At 41.9% G+C, this 16,202-nt stretch overlaps 1 protein-coding gene across 3 annotated transcripts in view; it reads left to right on the top strand.

Annotated features, from left to right (window-relative positions):
• TGFBR2 (transforming growth factor beta receptor 2) overlaps nt 1-16,202 on the top strand; it is a 122,728-nt gene that overhangs the window by 88,112 nt on the left and 18,414 nt on the right. For all 3 annotated transcript variants that reach the window (XM_053263170.1, XM_053263171.1, XM_053263168.1), the window contains exon 3: nt 3,319-3,509. In XM_053263170.1, the coding sequence (XP_053119145.1) occupies nt 3,319-3,509 (191 nt within the window). The remainder of the gene's footprint in view (nt 1-3,318; nt 3,510-16,202) is intronic.

Here is a 16,202-nt window from a genome sequence, read left to right as displayed (position 1 = left end):
ATGCATGATGTCCAAGAAGTGCACTTCTCTAGGTTTTACAAACTGTGTAGAGTAAACCCTTATTTGAATGAATGGGGGGAAGTAATGAAATATTCAGTGAAATTAGAAAATGAGGACACAAGTCTCAAAACTTCAGTTAATTCAAATAACACAAAAGAAGTATAACTCTGTTTAGAATTTTTAAATCTGGCATGCTTTTTGGTGACCAAAGTTAACCTGGTGAGGATTGGATGGTTTTTAATGACTTATTAAGTGACTATATTGACTTATTAAGTGACTATATTATATATGTTACCTTGAGATTAAAAAGACTAAGAATCAAATAAATATTTACAGTCCAATGACAAGAAATCATTACCTTAGTGCCCCTAGTGTGCACTTGGCACACACAGCTTAGTTTTAAAACTAATAATTCTTCATTTTGGTTCCACAGAAAGAATGTGTAAGACTAGAATTTTAGGGTGCCGCTATTCTGATAAACAGATATGGCAATATTTGAATTTGACTGCCACATATCTGATGTGTGGTTTTAAAAGAGAGAAAGAGAGAACATAATGCTAATTCTGATTTCAGACATGGCGTCTCCACAGAATAGTGTTATCTATTCCACAAAAGTGAAATCTGACAGCTCTAACCTAGAAGGCCAGGGAATCAAATTATATCCCAATAGCAAACATTGCTGGTTCTCTGTAGATAAAATACTGAGGTAAAATACTTCTAGACACTCTTTGCTGAGTCCAATCAAAGAACACACCATATAGATGTGCAAGATATGAGTGACCAACTGAAGAATTGGCCCCCAAAGTGCAGATCACACAAATAAACTTGGGGCCAGGCTGCTGAAACCTGGCCTGCAACTTCTAATGAATGCTCACAGCTCCAGGACACACCTACTTTGGAGCAAGAGATGAAGACTGTAGTGGCGAGCAGTGTATAGCAACCAGCTATTCTGGCCTCTAGCTTGGTGGCAGAAAGACAGGGGAATGGATCTAAGCCCCAGGCTTCCTGACTCCCTAGGGAGAATGTTGCTAACTTCTTAATGTGTTAAGAAGTTCTTAACATCAGAACTTCAGACAGTATCACCTCTTCTGTGATATAGAGATGACTGAAATGGGAGTAGACTCAGCCACACGGATCATTTCTGTTAAAATGCTGGCCTTTTATATGGGGGAGTTAAGGATAAGGGTGTGTGTCTGTCGACATTTTGGTTCTACCAGCATATGTACTATAGGATTAGTTAAGAAAACTTCATCCCAGAGAACAGAAAGATGAATCAGTTCAGGCATTTACTCCCCCCCCCCCGCACCACCCAACAATTATAGAAAATCCTACGTTAGTTTTTCAAATTTACATGCATTGGTTCTGCCATAAAATGTATAACATCTCCCATTGGACCTGAAGAAACCTTGCGATTATGCAAACCCAGTGACTAGAACTCCAAATGGCTAAACTCAGGATTCCTAGATAACTATGAAACAGCTGGTTTTTACTTGACTTAAAGTCACCTCTAAGTTATATTGAACTAAAACAATGATGGAAACAGGTCAACTTATTTCAATATGACAGTCTGGTGTTGAGCACCTATCCATAGAAGTGACCTTATATGGGTGCGTGTTGGTTACCTCGCATCTGCACAAGTTGGAAGCTCATTGGCCTTGTACATGGCTTATGAAAGGCTGACTAAAACTCCTAATAATGAATATCTGGCAGGCCATAATATATGGCTGGGGCTATTTAGCTTGGTGAGCCACTTGATGTGCGGGCTTTATTAGATGTCATCTTTTATGCATTTATAAATGTGATGTCCTCATTGTTAGGTATATTTATATCTTGCCTTTCAAACCCAAGTGCAAAGATCCATGCAGACAAATCTTTCAAGGAATAATATTCACCTGGTTGACCCCAGCTCCTTGGAAAGACACATTTAAGATCCTTTGGTCCTGAGTAGTAGTACTGGGCATTTTCCAGACTATGAGATTTGCACTGGTGAAATGGTTGCAAAGTGCAATGGAATAGTGCAGTGCTTTTAAAACAAAAGTAAATGGTTGTTCAGTGCTTCATTGCAGGCTGGTGGCCATTCATATTTCTGTCCAATGCAATGGGTTTTCCAGCAGGAAGCATCCTTATTCTCCTCAATAAAGCAGCAATAAACCCAATGGTGGAGCGGGGCCATAATAATAGGAGGGAGCAGGGATATTTGCAATTGTACATGGTTAGGGGAGGGAGCCATCTGGCGCCATCGGTTTGTTGTTTCCTCCCCACCATCTTCCGTCCATCTCCCTCTCAGTCAGGCTTCAGCAAAGCCGGGCTGTGAGAGGTGGACGTGTGTGGGCTCGTGCATGCTGGGAGGCTTGGCCCTTGGGCGCTTTTTTTTTTAGCCTCCGGTGCCTGGCTCTGTCCTGCTGCCACCACCACCAGGTTGAAGCAGCCGCCGCAGCCGCCACCCTGCCCTCAGCCTGCTTCTCCTGCCTCGACTATAGCATCTGCCACCACAGCCATTGTCACCGCCTCCCACAAGACCAACCCACCCAGCCCCAACAGTAGACTCAGCCCCGGGGCTGCGGGAGGAAAGATGAAATGTGGGAAAGATGAAATGAAGCCCATGGAAACCCTAGAGAGAAGCAAAGGATCTTCCTCCTGTGAAGCCTAATCCAAGGCAGCCCAAAGACCAGAGAAGGCAGTTGGGATGCAGATCGCCACCTCCGGCTGTTGGGAAATGGCACCTCTGGGAGGAAGCGGCTGATCTCCATGCGGCTGCTTTATACTCAAGAAGAGCTGCCGGAGCTCAGGCTGAGGGCGTGCTGGGCCACCACCATGGTGGGTGGTGGGGAAGGGACAAGAGGTGAGGAGGCCAAATTGTCACACTGTGATTTGAACCATGCAGCACTTCATTGCAACGGACAAAGGATGAGGCAAGCCTCCTAGAACAGAAAAAACCCAGCTATTTTCCTGCAACGGATATACAATGTTATAGCATTAAATTGAAGTGATGAAATCCAAAACAAGGCATGGGAAGTATGAATGGCACTCTGCTGACCGCACTGCGACACAGGCAATATGGAGGGGCACTCAGCGGGCACGTTGCGAAACTGTTGCAGCGCTTAATCTGGAAAATGCCCTGGTGTTTCCCTGAAGCTACGAAAAGCTTAGTGGCAGGCGTAAGGAATAGCTTGCACTTTCTGGTGGGTCAAAGCTTAAATGAGGTCTACATTTTGGCAAAATGGACTAGTTTTGCCCTGCATTATTTATTGACCTACCTATTTCATATTCTCTTCCTTTTTTATTATTTATGCATTTAATTTTCCCTTCCTTCAATAGGAGAAAGAATGATGAAAACATAACCTTGGAAACCATATGTCATGATCCCAAACAAGAGCTCCATGGGCACAAACTGGAGGACTACAATTCAGATAAATGTATGATGAAAGAAATGAAGGAAGAAGGTGGAATGCTGTTTATGTGTTCCTGCAATGCAGAGGAATGCAATGATAAAGTTATTTTTTCAGAAAGTAAGTATTGTTGGATTTCACTCTGTCCGTGTGTCTGTATCCATTTCTTCATCTGACCTCCTTTTTGTGTTGCCAGGAAAAAGATTTCCTCTGATATAGAACTTCCTGTTCTGAAAAATGCTGATCTTTCTATGCTAAAAAGGGCAGAGGTCTTCTAGAGGGAATCCTGTTGATAAGTCATTGTGTCAGTTAAAGGTTTGCAACCAATTCTGCTATTGGAAGGAATGCCTTCAAATTCATCTTTAAGCATGTATTTCCTAACATTCATGGAATCTTCATTTGGTTCTTATACATTCAGATTATTTCTTTTTAGTTGAGAAATACCCTGTTTTTAAATAGCTGATGAACTGTGTGGGGAACTCGTTCATTTGGGGAACATTCTGAGAATGTCTACATAGGCCTTTTTTCGGGGAATTGAGTTCACTACATGAACAGGGAATTGAGTTCACTACCTACCAGCCCTGAATTGGTCCCATGTTAATCTTTCACCCAGCAATGGAAATGAAAGTGTGGATTTTCTTGTCTGCTAAGACCTGATGTTAAAATGTGATTTCCTGTGTTACATTGTAGGTCACCACCACCAGCCCCACTATTGCACATAATTTTAAAGCACCATTTTCTGAGTGGGAAGTGTCTATGAGTGCCCGCCTTTTTACAGTAGACATTTGACATTCATTTTAGGTCATATGTTCCATAGTATCTCCAGAAGTGTGCAACTTGGGTTGCTTTTATTTGCTTTAGCACTGAACACCTCAGACATCAAGGAAAAAGTAATTTTATCTTGCGTTAAGAATTCTTAATAGATCAGATCTGCCAGAATAGGGCCAAGTCATTGGTTCTGACTGCTTGTATGAGATGTGAGCAGGTGTCTTTCATGGCATCTCTTTTCTTGTGTTTGAGAAGTTGTTTGTATTGCTGCCTCTTCTTAAGGAGGTCCTGAGCAGAAGACGGTCCTGCATTAGGTTTGTAGGTGTTGTAGTGGGCAATGAGCTTTTTTTTTTTTTCTTTTTTTTTTTTTTTGCAGTGCTGGGAGGTCAGTGCTTTCAGAGTCAATCCATGGATGGGAGCGGCACAGGTGCTCTTTGGGGTGATGACGGATTTTGTGGGTTAGGTGCTTTTGTAATTTCTGAGTGGGAAGTGTCTATGAGTGCCTGCCTTCTTACATTAGACATTTGACATTCCATTTAGGTCATATTTTCCATAGTATCTGGAATAGGTAGCTGTAGTTCTCTAGGGCTGAGTTGGAGGGTTCTGCTGAGAGCAGGAAATGGAGGAAGTGTTGGAAGTGTCCTGAGGTGAGCTCTGTTATTGCTTTGTCCAGTTGGGGGAACCATTTGATGCGGCAGGCTCTTCCCTCTGGTAGAATTGGTGGCTCATATAGAGCCTTGGTGTGGGGCTGCTGAACAAAGGGTTTTAGGTGTAGGGAGATGGGGAGTGGTCATCGTCAAAACTGGGGGTGACTTCAAAGCAGTCTACAAATGGAGTAGATTTCCAGAGACTATTACATAATTGATGACACTCATTTGTTCCCAGCCCAGAAGGTAAATTTGGTGGGGTGGTCAATGTTGAGGGAGCCATTTAGGACGTAGAGGATAAGTCTATTGGCCATTTGGGCCAGACAGAGTCCTGTGTAGTTTGGCTTCCTGTCCTTTGAGTGGCGTGTGAAGGGGAGTATATCTACTTCTGAGTTAGGCAGGTTGCACTGATAGCATGTATATAGAGTATCATCCTCAGGGCCTAGACTGGCATTAAGATTGCTGCCTACTACTGTATAAACATTGGGGAAGATAGAAAGAAGGTCAGTTAGGTAGCTTTCCAGATAAGACTAGTTTCCTTGTTCTGTATGCATGCGTATCGGCCACTTCCGGTATGATGCTGACCGGGGCTGCAACGAGGTACACTGCATCCCCATACCTGTGGTTTTGGGGAAAGTGCCAGCAAGGGGAAAGCAGTGGGGTAGGTAAGGGCACCCTTCCTGCCCCTTAAAGGTCCCACCTGCCTCTGCACCAGCTGGAACGCCAGACTTCCTAACCAGTTCAGTGGTTCGTAAAAGGAGTGCTGAACCGGTTTGTGCACATCCGTACAGGCTAGTAGAGACTAATACTCTGCTATACTTTTTTTTAAATGTATTAAATTCTCAAATATAAACATGCAAATGCCCTCCAAAGAAAACTTCTTTCTCCAATAAGAGAAATCATGACCAAGATATGTTAAACAGTCTAATACAGTACAAGGTCTACAACAGACAAAATTTAAAAAAGACTTACACAGCTTTCACCTAATAAATTATCAGTCTTCAATCAACTAATATTATCACAAGTAAACTTACATTTTTGGGGTAGGAAATGGGCTTAATGGAGAATTGTCAGGTTTATGTGGATTGGTGTAAGCTTTCTGCAGAGAAGTATAAAACCCATATATTTACCCAGCCAATAGAGACACTTGATGAGACTTACCTTAGGGAGGCTTTGGCTTTGATCTTTACTGTAATTTTCTTTACTCTCATTTTTATCTTGTCTGCCTGTTTAATGAAGTCCATTATCTTGGTGCTGGCAGGGCAGTCAAGTAGATAATGGGGTAGGAGCTGACTCTAATGACTTCATTCATGCCTTGTTTACTCACCTCTGCAAAAACGGAGTGGAAAGGTGCTTACAGAAACTAATGAGAATTATAGCATTTAAAAAATTGATGACAATTTAGACTTTGACAACACCTTTGTGTGGGACGTGTTGCTCTGTTGCCCCTATATGTCAGGGTGATTCTAGGGTCTACTGCAATGCAGAGAGGACCTTTTGGTTAATAGAATTAATCTGACTGAATTAAAGTCTGCCACAGTTGACAGATGCCTTCTGCACAGTTGCAACCTCACCTACTTTAAAATGGTTCCATTCTAGCTGAGGTTGTTTTCTAGCCTACTAAGCTTTGGAAAGACAACTCTTTTAAAAACTTGGCCTTCATTCTCCCATTTGAGCCTCTGTGGCAGATCAGTGATTTAGAGAGTGACCACTTGAGGTCCAGCCTATAAGTGAGGTCCGTATAACAGGAGGTCTTGGGTCAAGCCACCTTGGCCTCTCCAGTCTCTCCAGCAACATTTGCCATCTACCAATAGTGGTAAATCTTTACTCGTGAAAAGTTGACCTGTGTACTCCTCCAGGCCTTTGCAACCTTGGATGTAGTATTAGGCCTTGGGTTAATTGGATTATTGGGTGCAATTATTGCCACTACTTTATTTCATGCTGATGTGCTACTACAAAGAAACCTCATTTTTCTGAATGAATGCGGGGAAAGGTCAGTCCAGATTAGGCGATTGTCCAGAAAATAAAGGGGAAATGCACATAGTCACAAATTACTAAAATAAGTTTCCACAGCACAAAACATGCAGCTTTTGGGACACAGAACTCTTTGGGACACAGAAAGTGATTTTTCTGCATGACGTAGCCCAGGACATAGGAACATAGGAAGCTGCCATGTACTGAGTTGGACCATAGGTCCATCTAGCTTTGTATTGTCTACACAGACTGGCAGCAGCTTCTCCAAGGTTGCAGGCAGGAGTCTTAGAGTCATTAGAGAGGAGAGCTGGTCTTGTGGTAGCAAGCATGACTTGTCCCCTTTGCTAAGCAGGGTCTACCCTGTGTATGAATGGGAAACTAGAAGTGTGAGCACTGTAAGATATTCCTCTCAGGGGATGAAGCTGCTCTGAGAAGAGCAGAAGGTTCCAAGTTCCCTCCCTGGCATCTCCAAGATAGGGCTGAGAGAGATTCCTGCCTGCAACCTTGGAGAAGCCACTGCCAATCTGTGTAGATAATACTGAAATAGGTAGACCAATGGTCTGACTCAGTATATGGCAGCTTCCTATGTTCCTAGTCTCTCTCAGTCCTATCTTGGAAATGCCAGGGAGGGAACTTGGAACCTTCTGCTCTTCCCAGAGGGGCTCCATCCCGTAAGGGGAATATTTTATAGTGCTCACACATCAAGTCTCCCATTCATATGCAACCAGGGTGGACCCTGCTTACCTAAGGGGACAAGTCATGCTTGCTACCACAAGACCAGCTCTCCCCTCCTGTCTTTTGACAATGGTCAAAAGCAGAATGAGCAAGCAAAATGGCCCAACTTCTGGTTCTATGACTGATGTCCAGAAAAATCTGGAATATTGGGTTCAGGAAAATCGAGGTTTTTCTGTATATTGGCTTTAATATCTGTATTGATTTTGATTATATTGATTTTAGCATTAAAGCAAAACAGTTAAAGCTGTTTTGACTAGACTTGCTAAATGTATTTCCCTTTGTTAATGATGCTCTGAATGTAGTGTGAATTTTTCCCGTTGCTCAGGTTGTACTTGATCACTGTCATGCCTGTACTCGCACAAATGGATTAAAAAATAAATAATTTGCTTATTTTATATGCTGCCTTTCATAAAGCTTATTTCTAGGGGTTTTACAAAAGTTAATAGAATTCCATTTCATGCCAGAGGAATATACCAAAGATGATATTTTTATGTCCAGTAAAAAAGTTCTGTTCTGTCTTAAGAGTCAAGACAATATAGCTAAACTGATAAGCTATGTTTGATCTTACAGAATCAGAGGCTTACCCCTGCTAACTGGGCAAAGAGGCACCTTTTTAACATGGTGGTTCTCTTTATTTAGCAGGAGGGGGAGTAACTGACCCTATCCACACCCAGCACGGTACCCCCAGTGACTGTTGCTGGTGTCTATCTTACATTTCTTTTAGATTGTGAGCCTTTTAGGGACAGGGATTCATCTTATTTATGCATTATTTCTGTATGTGAACCGCTTTGGAAACTTTTGTTGAAAAGCGGTATATAAATATTTATTGTTGTTGGCAAGGATTCAGTGACTCATTTAGACTAAATGATCATTTAGGATCATTTAGTACCATGTCTACACTTACATGAGACTAGCTCACAGTGGGGCTTAGTGCTAACTGGGCAAAGAGGTACTTTTTAAAAGTGGCCATTCTCTTTATTTAGCAGGGGGAGAACTACTAGCCCAACCCATCCCCTGTACAGCATCCATCTTTATGTATTATTTATTTATTTATTTTCTCTTTGTAAACTGCTTCTCAAACTTTTGTTGAAAAGTGGTATATAAATATTTGTTGTAGTAGAAGTAGTAGCTCCTATGTAGTGAATTGCCCTGCACATGTACCTACATCTAAAATATCTCAAATGCAATACTTCTGTAAAGGTTTCTAATAAAGAAACAAGCATATATTGTTTCTGCTTAGAGTACAACTCCTGGGTGAGTAGATATTGACCTGGGAGGAAAAGTGTGTTTGAAGATAGTGATGGGCCGATAGTCAGCAGGAGCTGGGTCTGCACAGGGTGGTTGTTGGGCATTGACAGATGGCCTGGGTGGAATGAGAATCAACCATCTGCTCCACCCCATTCAGTTTTCATTCCGGATATATAATGTTCAGGGGGAAATAGTAGTTGCAGCATTTTGACTGGCAGTCTTGCAAGACCTCCAGGATTCATTGCACACATCCATTGCACACTGTTGCTTTGGTTTTCTTTCCCCTCCAAATATCTTCCTCCTTCCAACATATAAAAGCCTGCTAGACCAAACAGTGCAGTGGTCCAGCATACCTAACTGAACTGAGGTAGTTTTCAACGATGTGGTTACCTTTGCTGGGTGGTTTTCAGGATGTCCTCTTACATGTTTCCCTTTGTACTCAAAAACTGCTGTCTGCAAACCTCATAGCTCAAACTTGGAGTGGAGGTGGCTGCTAGTGGGGTGTCTGCCTCCCAAGCAGTACTTGGCTAGTTAGAACTTGTTCAAATAAAATCCAAAACTTCCTTTTGTAACACTTGCCCTTGTTCCATACACAACTGACTCATTGTCATTCCCTTTTTATTGTTGTGGATTAGTGTTCCTTTTAAATGAAAACAGCCCCTTTGGGTTGCTTGCCTGGTTAGCCATGGCAGGAAGACAAACGATTTTTACAGTATCAGACATGCGGTTTCCTGTCTGTGTTTAACGCTGAGCAGAACATCATGGCCAGCTGGTCCACTGCTCCTCCAGACAACTAGATAATAGCCTGTAATAATTTTGTCTTTTGGACTGCCATCCAGATGCACCCTTCATGTGGCTCTTGTCCCATGTATGCATGCTGCTGCTTCTAGTTTTGTGGAGTGTGGATTTTCCTGTATGTTTATGTAGATTTTCTTCCTGCCCTATTTAACTGAGATAAGAGTGGCCCATGCTATACCCTACAGATGTCAGTAGAAGGAGTTGCATTAATGTAAAGGGATTTTGAATTTGTGCCCATGTACTTGATTTTTTTTCATTGGTTAGGAGATTCCACCCCCACCCCTACCCCCTTACCATCATTTGTAATGCCAGCTAGGGATGTGCAAACAGGTTCAACGTCAAATGTGTTTGATGTAGAACCTGTTCGGTTTGACTGTTTGGGGTCGAACTGAACCATCCCCTGTTTGGTCCGACCCCGGACCGAACATCCCCCGACTATTGCGGGGGGTGTTCGTGAACTTTTTAAAAAGTTTACTTTTTAAAAAAACTTAACCCCTTCGGGGGAGGCAGCGGGGGGTGGGTCAAGGAAGTTAGTTAGAATAAATCAGGATCAGTCAATTTGGATGTCATGACCTTGGTTTGTTTTCAACTATGATTGTAAGTAGAATTCTCCATGCAGGCGATGGGGGGGGGGGGCATACATGCACACTCCTGAGCTTTGGGAACATCATGTGAAGCCAATATGTAACTATAGTTCCACATGATGTCTGAACTGGTCCATTATACAGTAGCTGAATTTCCAGACCACTGACAAACCACAGTTAGGGCCATTGTTCTGCCTCAAGATTATTGCTGCACCATAAAGACAGAAGTGAACTTATGAACCTGATTTCTGAGATGGAAAACAAAAGTGGACAAGAAGCTCTGAAACACTGGCCTGCTTCACATAATAATTTGAATCTAGGTCTAGTGTGGGTTACCAGCATTCACATGATTATATGACCAGGCCATTCAGAGGACAATTGCGCAGGCGTGGCAGCCTCCAAAATGGCCACTGCGCCAGAGGGGGAAGGCCCGAATGAATGGCCGGTGGGGGCATAAAGGGAGTCCGGCGGGGGGAGGGGGAACCTCCACAGATCTTCCTGATGCCTCCAAAAACTCCCCTGAAGGGGTTAAGTGTGAATTTTTTTTTTTAAATTGTATGTGGAACCCTCCCCCCCACTGAACTGAACCGAACCGGGGTGGGTGGGTTTGAGGGGGTGCTGGACCAAACTGACCCAGTGCAGTTCGGGTCCGGTCTGAACTTCAACCGAACTGGACCAGCCGGTTCCGTGCACACCCTTAATGCCAGCCAGTGCTGAGGATTCATTGAAACACGGGTTTACATCTAAATAGCCAAAGAAGAGACATGTTTGGTTTGAGGCTTGAAAACAGAAAATCATGAAAGCAGCAGCAGGTTCTAATTTCCCGAGGAGGCTAGACACTAGCTTCTAATGAAATGGCTCTTAGCTACAGGCAAGTTAGTTTAGGGAACTGTCGTCCTTAATCTTATGAAAGCTGAGATTGCTAACCTCAGTCTCTAAAGGCACATTTCTCCATATTTAAACAGGATTGGCAGTAATGGTAGTTATTGAGAGCCCCGAGAAACCTGGATCTGAAAATATTTGCAGTGGGTAGCATTAAACCCAAAGCCTGCTTCAGTTGTGGATTTTTATTTTCAAGTTGCCATATTGCCCCCCACACCCCTGGGCCTGGCTGCCATTTGACAGTTTTAAAAATACAAATCCACAACTGAAGGACCTCACTGGAATCCACTATGTGTCTGACAAAATGGATATAATTCATTTTGATGACTACAGCTCTGAATCGTAGTCTGGGTCAGAGATAGGTTCTTTTAACTTGCATGAGCACTTAAAATTAAAATCTTGTGGGTGGGGGGTGACTTTTGAGAAGAAACAGATTTGAGACTGACTGGCATATGGTGGTTAGGTTATGGGTTGCCTTCTGCCAGATGACATTGTGGCAGGCTGGCAAGTCGCCTGCATAAACTGGAACTTGAGTGTGGTTATAATGCTGTGAGGATCATACTACGCTAGCCTGCTTTCAGTTACCCTTCATACAAATGTTTGATTTGAGGAGGAGGAGGAAAGATCAGTACAGGAAGAAAATTTCTGCCTACAACAAATGGGTAGTAAACAAAGCAAGAGGTTCTGTCTGGTACTCTCAAGACAAGAAAAGTCTTCATTGATGAGCTTGAACTAAAATAAGATTTAACCTCAAGGTTAAATTGAGGTTACACTGGTGAGAGAGCTAACTGAATGCAGCTGCATTCACATATGAACAAGCAGAAATTATCATGTTTTAGAAGTCTCTGTTTTCCTTTTGTGTATGTTTTCTTAGCTTAACTTAGAACAGTGGGTCATCTGGGCAACTGTAATATTTTGTTGTTGTTGCCTTTCTCTTCCCACTTCCACTCTGTCCCTTATGTATCTAGCCGTCATGATTGAAAGATGGCATTCTTGGGGAAAGTTGTTATAATAAAATTTGGTCAATGCTACTTCTGATCAATGGGCAACTGTAAAAAATTTGCAGATGCTGTGAATGGGCATCTGTGCAAATGAACATGCTTATATGCATAAGCAATGATCACTCCAGACCACACTATTTCCAGACGAGGAAGAACTGAAAGAGACTGGAGGCTTGAGGGGGTTAGCAAGAGAGATTGGGCCTTGTTGCATCCCCAGTTGTCCAATTTAATTCTAATTATTCCAAGCTATTTCCCAGTTTTAAAGGGAAAATAGCTCAACCTTTTCTGAACCAGCTCAAGGAGAATGGCAGGAGGTCTGCTCATCACAAGTTGAAAGTGATGAGTACTCTCCCCACAAACTGTACCCTCGTAGGTATGCAGGTGGTTGTTGTTGTTTTTAACTTTTAAAACTGTCAAACCAAAATGTTTCTCAAAACTGGATTTTATGGTGTGCATTCATTCCTAGGCGCATTCATTCCTAGCTTTCTGGAAACCACCATGTGGGCAGGGCATAATAAGTAGTTCCTCTCCAAGTATGTCTAGTGTCATATCATAGAGAACTCATAAAATACAGTACTTTCAGAAAAATACTTCTGAACACCTCCTATCTTCCAATATTTTGAACCTTTCCAACACTACTTTTAATACAATCCATGAATACTTGTATTAAGTGACGCTATGTTTTAGTAATTTCAAAACTGTGTTCCACAGCATCCTAGTGTACTACAAGAATCAAGAAAATAAATGTGCATCTGAGTCCTAAAATGGCAGTCTGGCATTCATCTTGGACCATTAACCAACTTGGGGTGGATTCATATAATCATGTGAATGTTGGTAACCCACACTAGACCTAGATTCAAATTATTATGTGAAGCAGGCCAGTGTTTCAGAGCTTCTTGTCCACTTTTGTTTTCTATCTCAGAAATCAGCTTCATAAGTTCACTTCTGTCTTTATGGTGCAGCAATAATCTTGAGGCAACAATGGCCCTAACTGTGGTTTGTCAGTGGTCTGGAAATTCAGCTACTGTATAATGGACCAGTTCAGACAATGTGTAGAACTATAGTTACATCTTGGCTTCACATGATGTTCCCAAAGCTCAGGAGTGTGCATGTGTGCCCCCGCCCTCGCCTGCATGGAGAATTCTACTTACAATCATAGTTGAAAAACCAAGGTCATGACATTCAAATTGACTGATCCTGATTTATTCTAACCAACTTCCTTGAAACAAATAGTGATCTGAAACCCACTTCAAACCTTGGATTCAGATCTTGATTTTATTTGACCCCTGCTAACTGGGCAAAGAGGCACTTTTTTAATGTGATGATTCTCTTTATTTAGCAGGGGGAGAGTAACTGGCCCTATCCATCCCCAGCACAGTACTTCCAGTTACTGTTGCTGGTGTCTATCTTATGTTTCTTTTTAGATTGTGAGCCTTTGGGGACAAGGAGCTGTCTTATTTATTTATTATTTCTCTGTGTAAACTGCTTTGGAAACTTTTATTGAAAAGCGGTATATAACTACTGTTGTTGTTGTTATTTCAAGGTTAAAATAAGCCAAGAGCAGTTGGTTCAGATGTCATGACTGTTTTTGACTTGTTTTTAAACCACAATTGGAAGTAGCATTTTTCAGAGGCTCCAAGGGGTAAAGAGGCAACTTATAAAAGTGATGATCTCTTTATTTAGCAGGAGGAGAGTGACTGGCCCTATTTAACCCCTGCACAGCATTCTTCCAGTGGCTGTTACTGGCATTTACATTATGTTTTGGCATTTTTTTAGATTGTGAGCCCTTTGGAGTCAGGGATCCATATTACTTTCTTTTTTTATTATTTAAACCACTTTGGGAACTTTTGTTGAAAAGTGGTATATAAATATTTGTCATTGTTGTTTTCTGTAGCAGGAGGGGCGGGGGGTGCAGTGCATGCTTCCAGAGCTTGGAAACCTTGCAAGGAGCCAAGATTTAACTGTGGTTCTACAGTATGTCTGAAGCAATCTCCTGGGAAGCAACAGCTGGTTTCAAATCATGGTTTCATATCTTGATTTGTCAGCCCCAAATAAGCCACAGTTTGTCTAAGACTTCAGTTCAGACATGCCGCAAAACCATGGTTCAGCTAAGTAAAACATGGCCTCGTGTTATGACTGAACTAACCTAAGGAATGTTTTCTCTGAGGATGTTTATGCATATAACCTTGAGTTGAAAGTTTATCTACCATAAGAATGGAATTTAGGGGGGAAAAACTACCTTAGTAATCAGAAACTTAGGAAACTCTGCTCTATTGGTTTTTAAGGAAGGTTCTAAATTACTCTATAGCTGGAGTGGAATTATACCTTTGGAATTTAGGAATTTTTAATATAATCTTATGGTAAATATTGGGTATCAACTGGTCTAAATTGTTGTGATTCACTGAAATCAATGGGACAAGGTAGTAATGATTGGGCATTAGTTATGATTAATTTAGTCTGGATGTTACCTATAGGGTTTTGCTATAGGGATGATCTTAAAAAGTCTACAATGGGGCATAATTGAAGAAGGTCCCTAAGAAGACCACTGTTGAATTAGGTCATCAGTGTACCAATGTGTATCTGAATCCTTTCGTGCATGTAGATAAAAACTGAAATAAGGAGGATGATGAAGATTCTCATTTAATTCATTGATAATAACTATTGTTATCGTCCTAGAAATGCAAGCTTGCAGAGAGACCACCTTAAGTGGTACAGCGGGGAAATGCTTGACTAACAAGCAGAACGTTGCCGGTTCAAATCCCTGCTGGTACTATATCAGGCAGCAGAGATATAGGAAGATGCTGAAAGGCATTATCTCATATAGTGTGGGAGGAGGCAATGGTAAACCCCTCCTGTATTCTACCAAAGAAAACCACAGGGCTCTGTGGGCGCCAGGAGTCAATATCGACTTGATGGCACACTTTACCTTTAGAGCTAAGCTTGGTAACTGAGTGCCCTTGATATCTTACTACCTTGGCTGATGTGTGTTAGAATTTGCATTGCTAATTCTAAATTTTAACTGTGTGAGAGCAAGACCAACTTCTTATCAAGTTGTTGAAGAAGAGCATTCAGTACAGTAATTGCACATGGATATAAACTGTAACTAATACTGTACCAACAAAATAATTTGAGCACTTAGGTAGGATCAAAGTGCTGGATATTATAATGGTGTTGATATTATAATGTATTGTCTGAAGGAATGTAGCCTGAGTAATTTATTTGTTCCAGAAAAGCTGCCAGCTTACAGTAGCAAATATACTAAATGTTCAGCTTAAAAGTAGAGGATCTATTTTGTATTAAGGTCTCCCACCGTCACACACAAGCAAATATTGTATCAGCCTTCACAAAATGTCCTTTGATGTTTTAATAAATAATCAGTTGCTGTGGATTATATCCATGTCCTTTCATCCATGTCAGTACATTCATTACAATTATGACTTATAGTGAGCTATAATCATCCATAACTGCATTGCTTTGAGTCTCCTTGAATTCAGTGGGATTTCAGCATCCTAGCTGTATGAGGTGTTGTGGCCGATTAGTTAGCATTAGTAGAGGAAACCTTCAATATTTCCAAGATGTTACTGGAGTAGGGGTTTATTCCTGTCTGATGAGTTATTTTTCAGTCTGTTTCTTCCTGCCTGCCTCTCCCCCCGCCCCCAAAAAGCATAAAGCTCAGGTAAGTAAGAGAATGAGTTTTGTGGAATGTCCTCGGCCTAGCCAACAATTTCTTGGCTGTATGCAGCAGGCTACTTATTGTGGGCCATCTGGTACTGGACAAATGTCATGGTGATGGTTGAGAACTCTCCATTCTGGCATTTTTCAAGCAGCTGGCATGCTAAAATCTTGTGGAGACTCAGGTTAGACTGTTCAAGCTTCCCATTAAGGCAGCTGAATGAATATGTTCACTAGCCCTTTAAATGTTGTGTACTCTCACTTTTTAGATGACATTCAAATGCTACAAAATATCCCAGCTGTGGTTTTTTTGGTGGATCTTGTCCTCTGTTGCTAACCAATCTGATGGTTGCCAATCTCCTTTCCTGCTTCCCTGACAGCCTTTTCCTGCCCATTTCTCTACCCTCCAGTGTCTCTGCTAGTCTCATATTCTTAACTTTCATATCTCTGGTCTATTCCAGAGCCCCTGGTGGCGCAGTGGTAAAACTGCTGCCCTGTAACCAG

Source organism: Hemicordylus capensis, chromosome 6, assembly GCF_027244095.1.
Source record: "Hemicordylus capensis ecotype Gifberg chromosome 6, rHemCap1.1.pri, whole genome shotgun sequence".
Taxonomy (NCBI): Eukaryota; Metazoa; Chordata; class Lepidosauria; order Squamata; family Cordylidae; genus Hemicordylus; species Hemicordylus capensis.
Note: the sequence above shows the minus strand (reverse complement) of the source record. Positions and strands in the feature narration are given on the sequence as shown.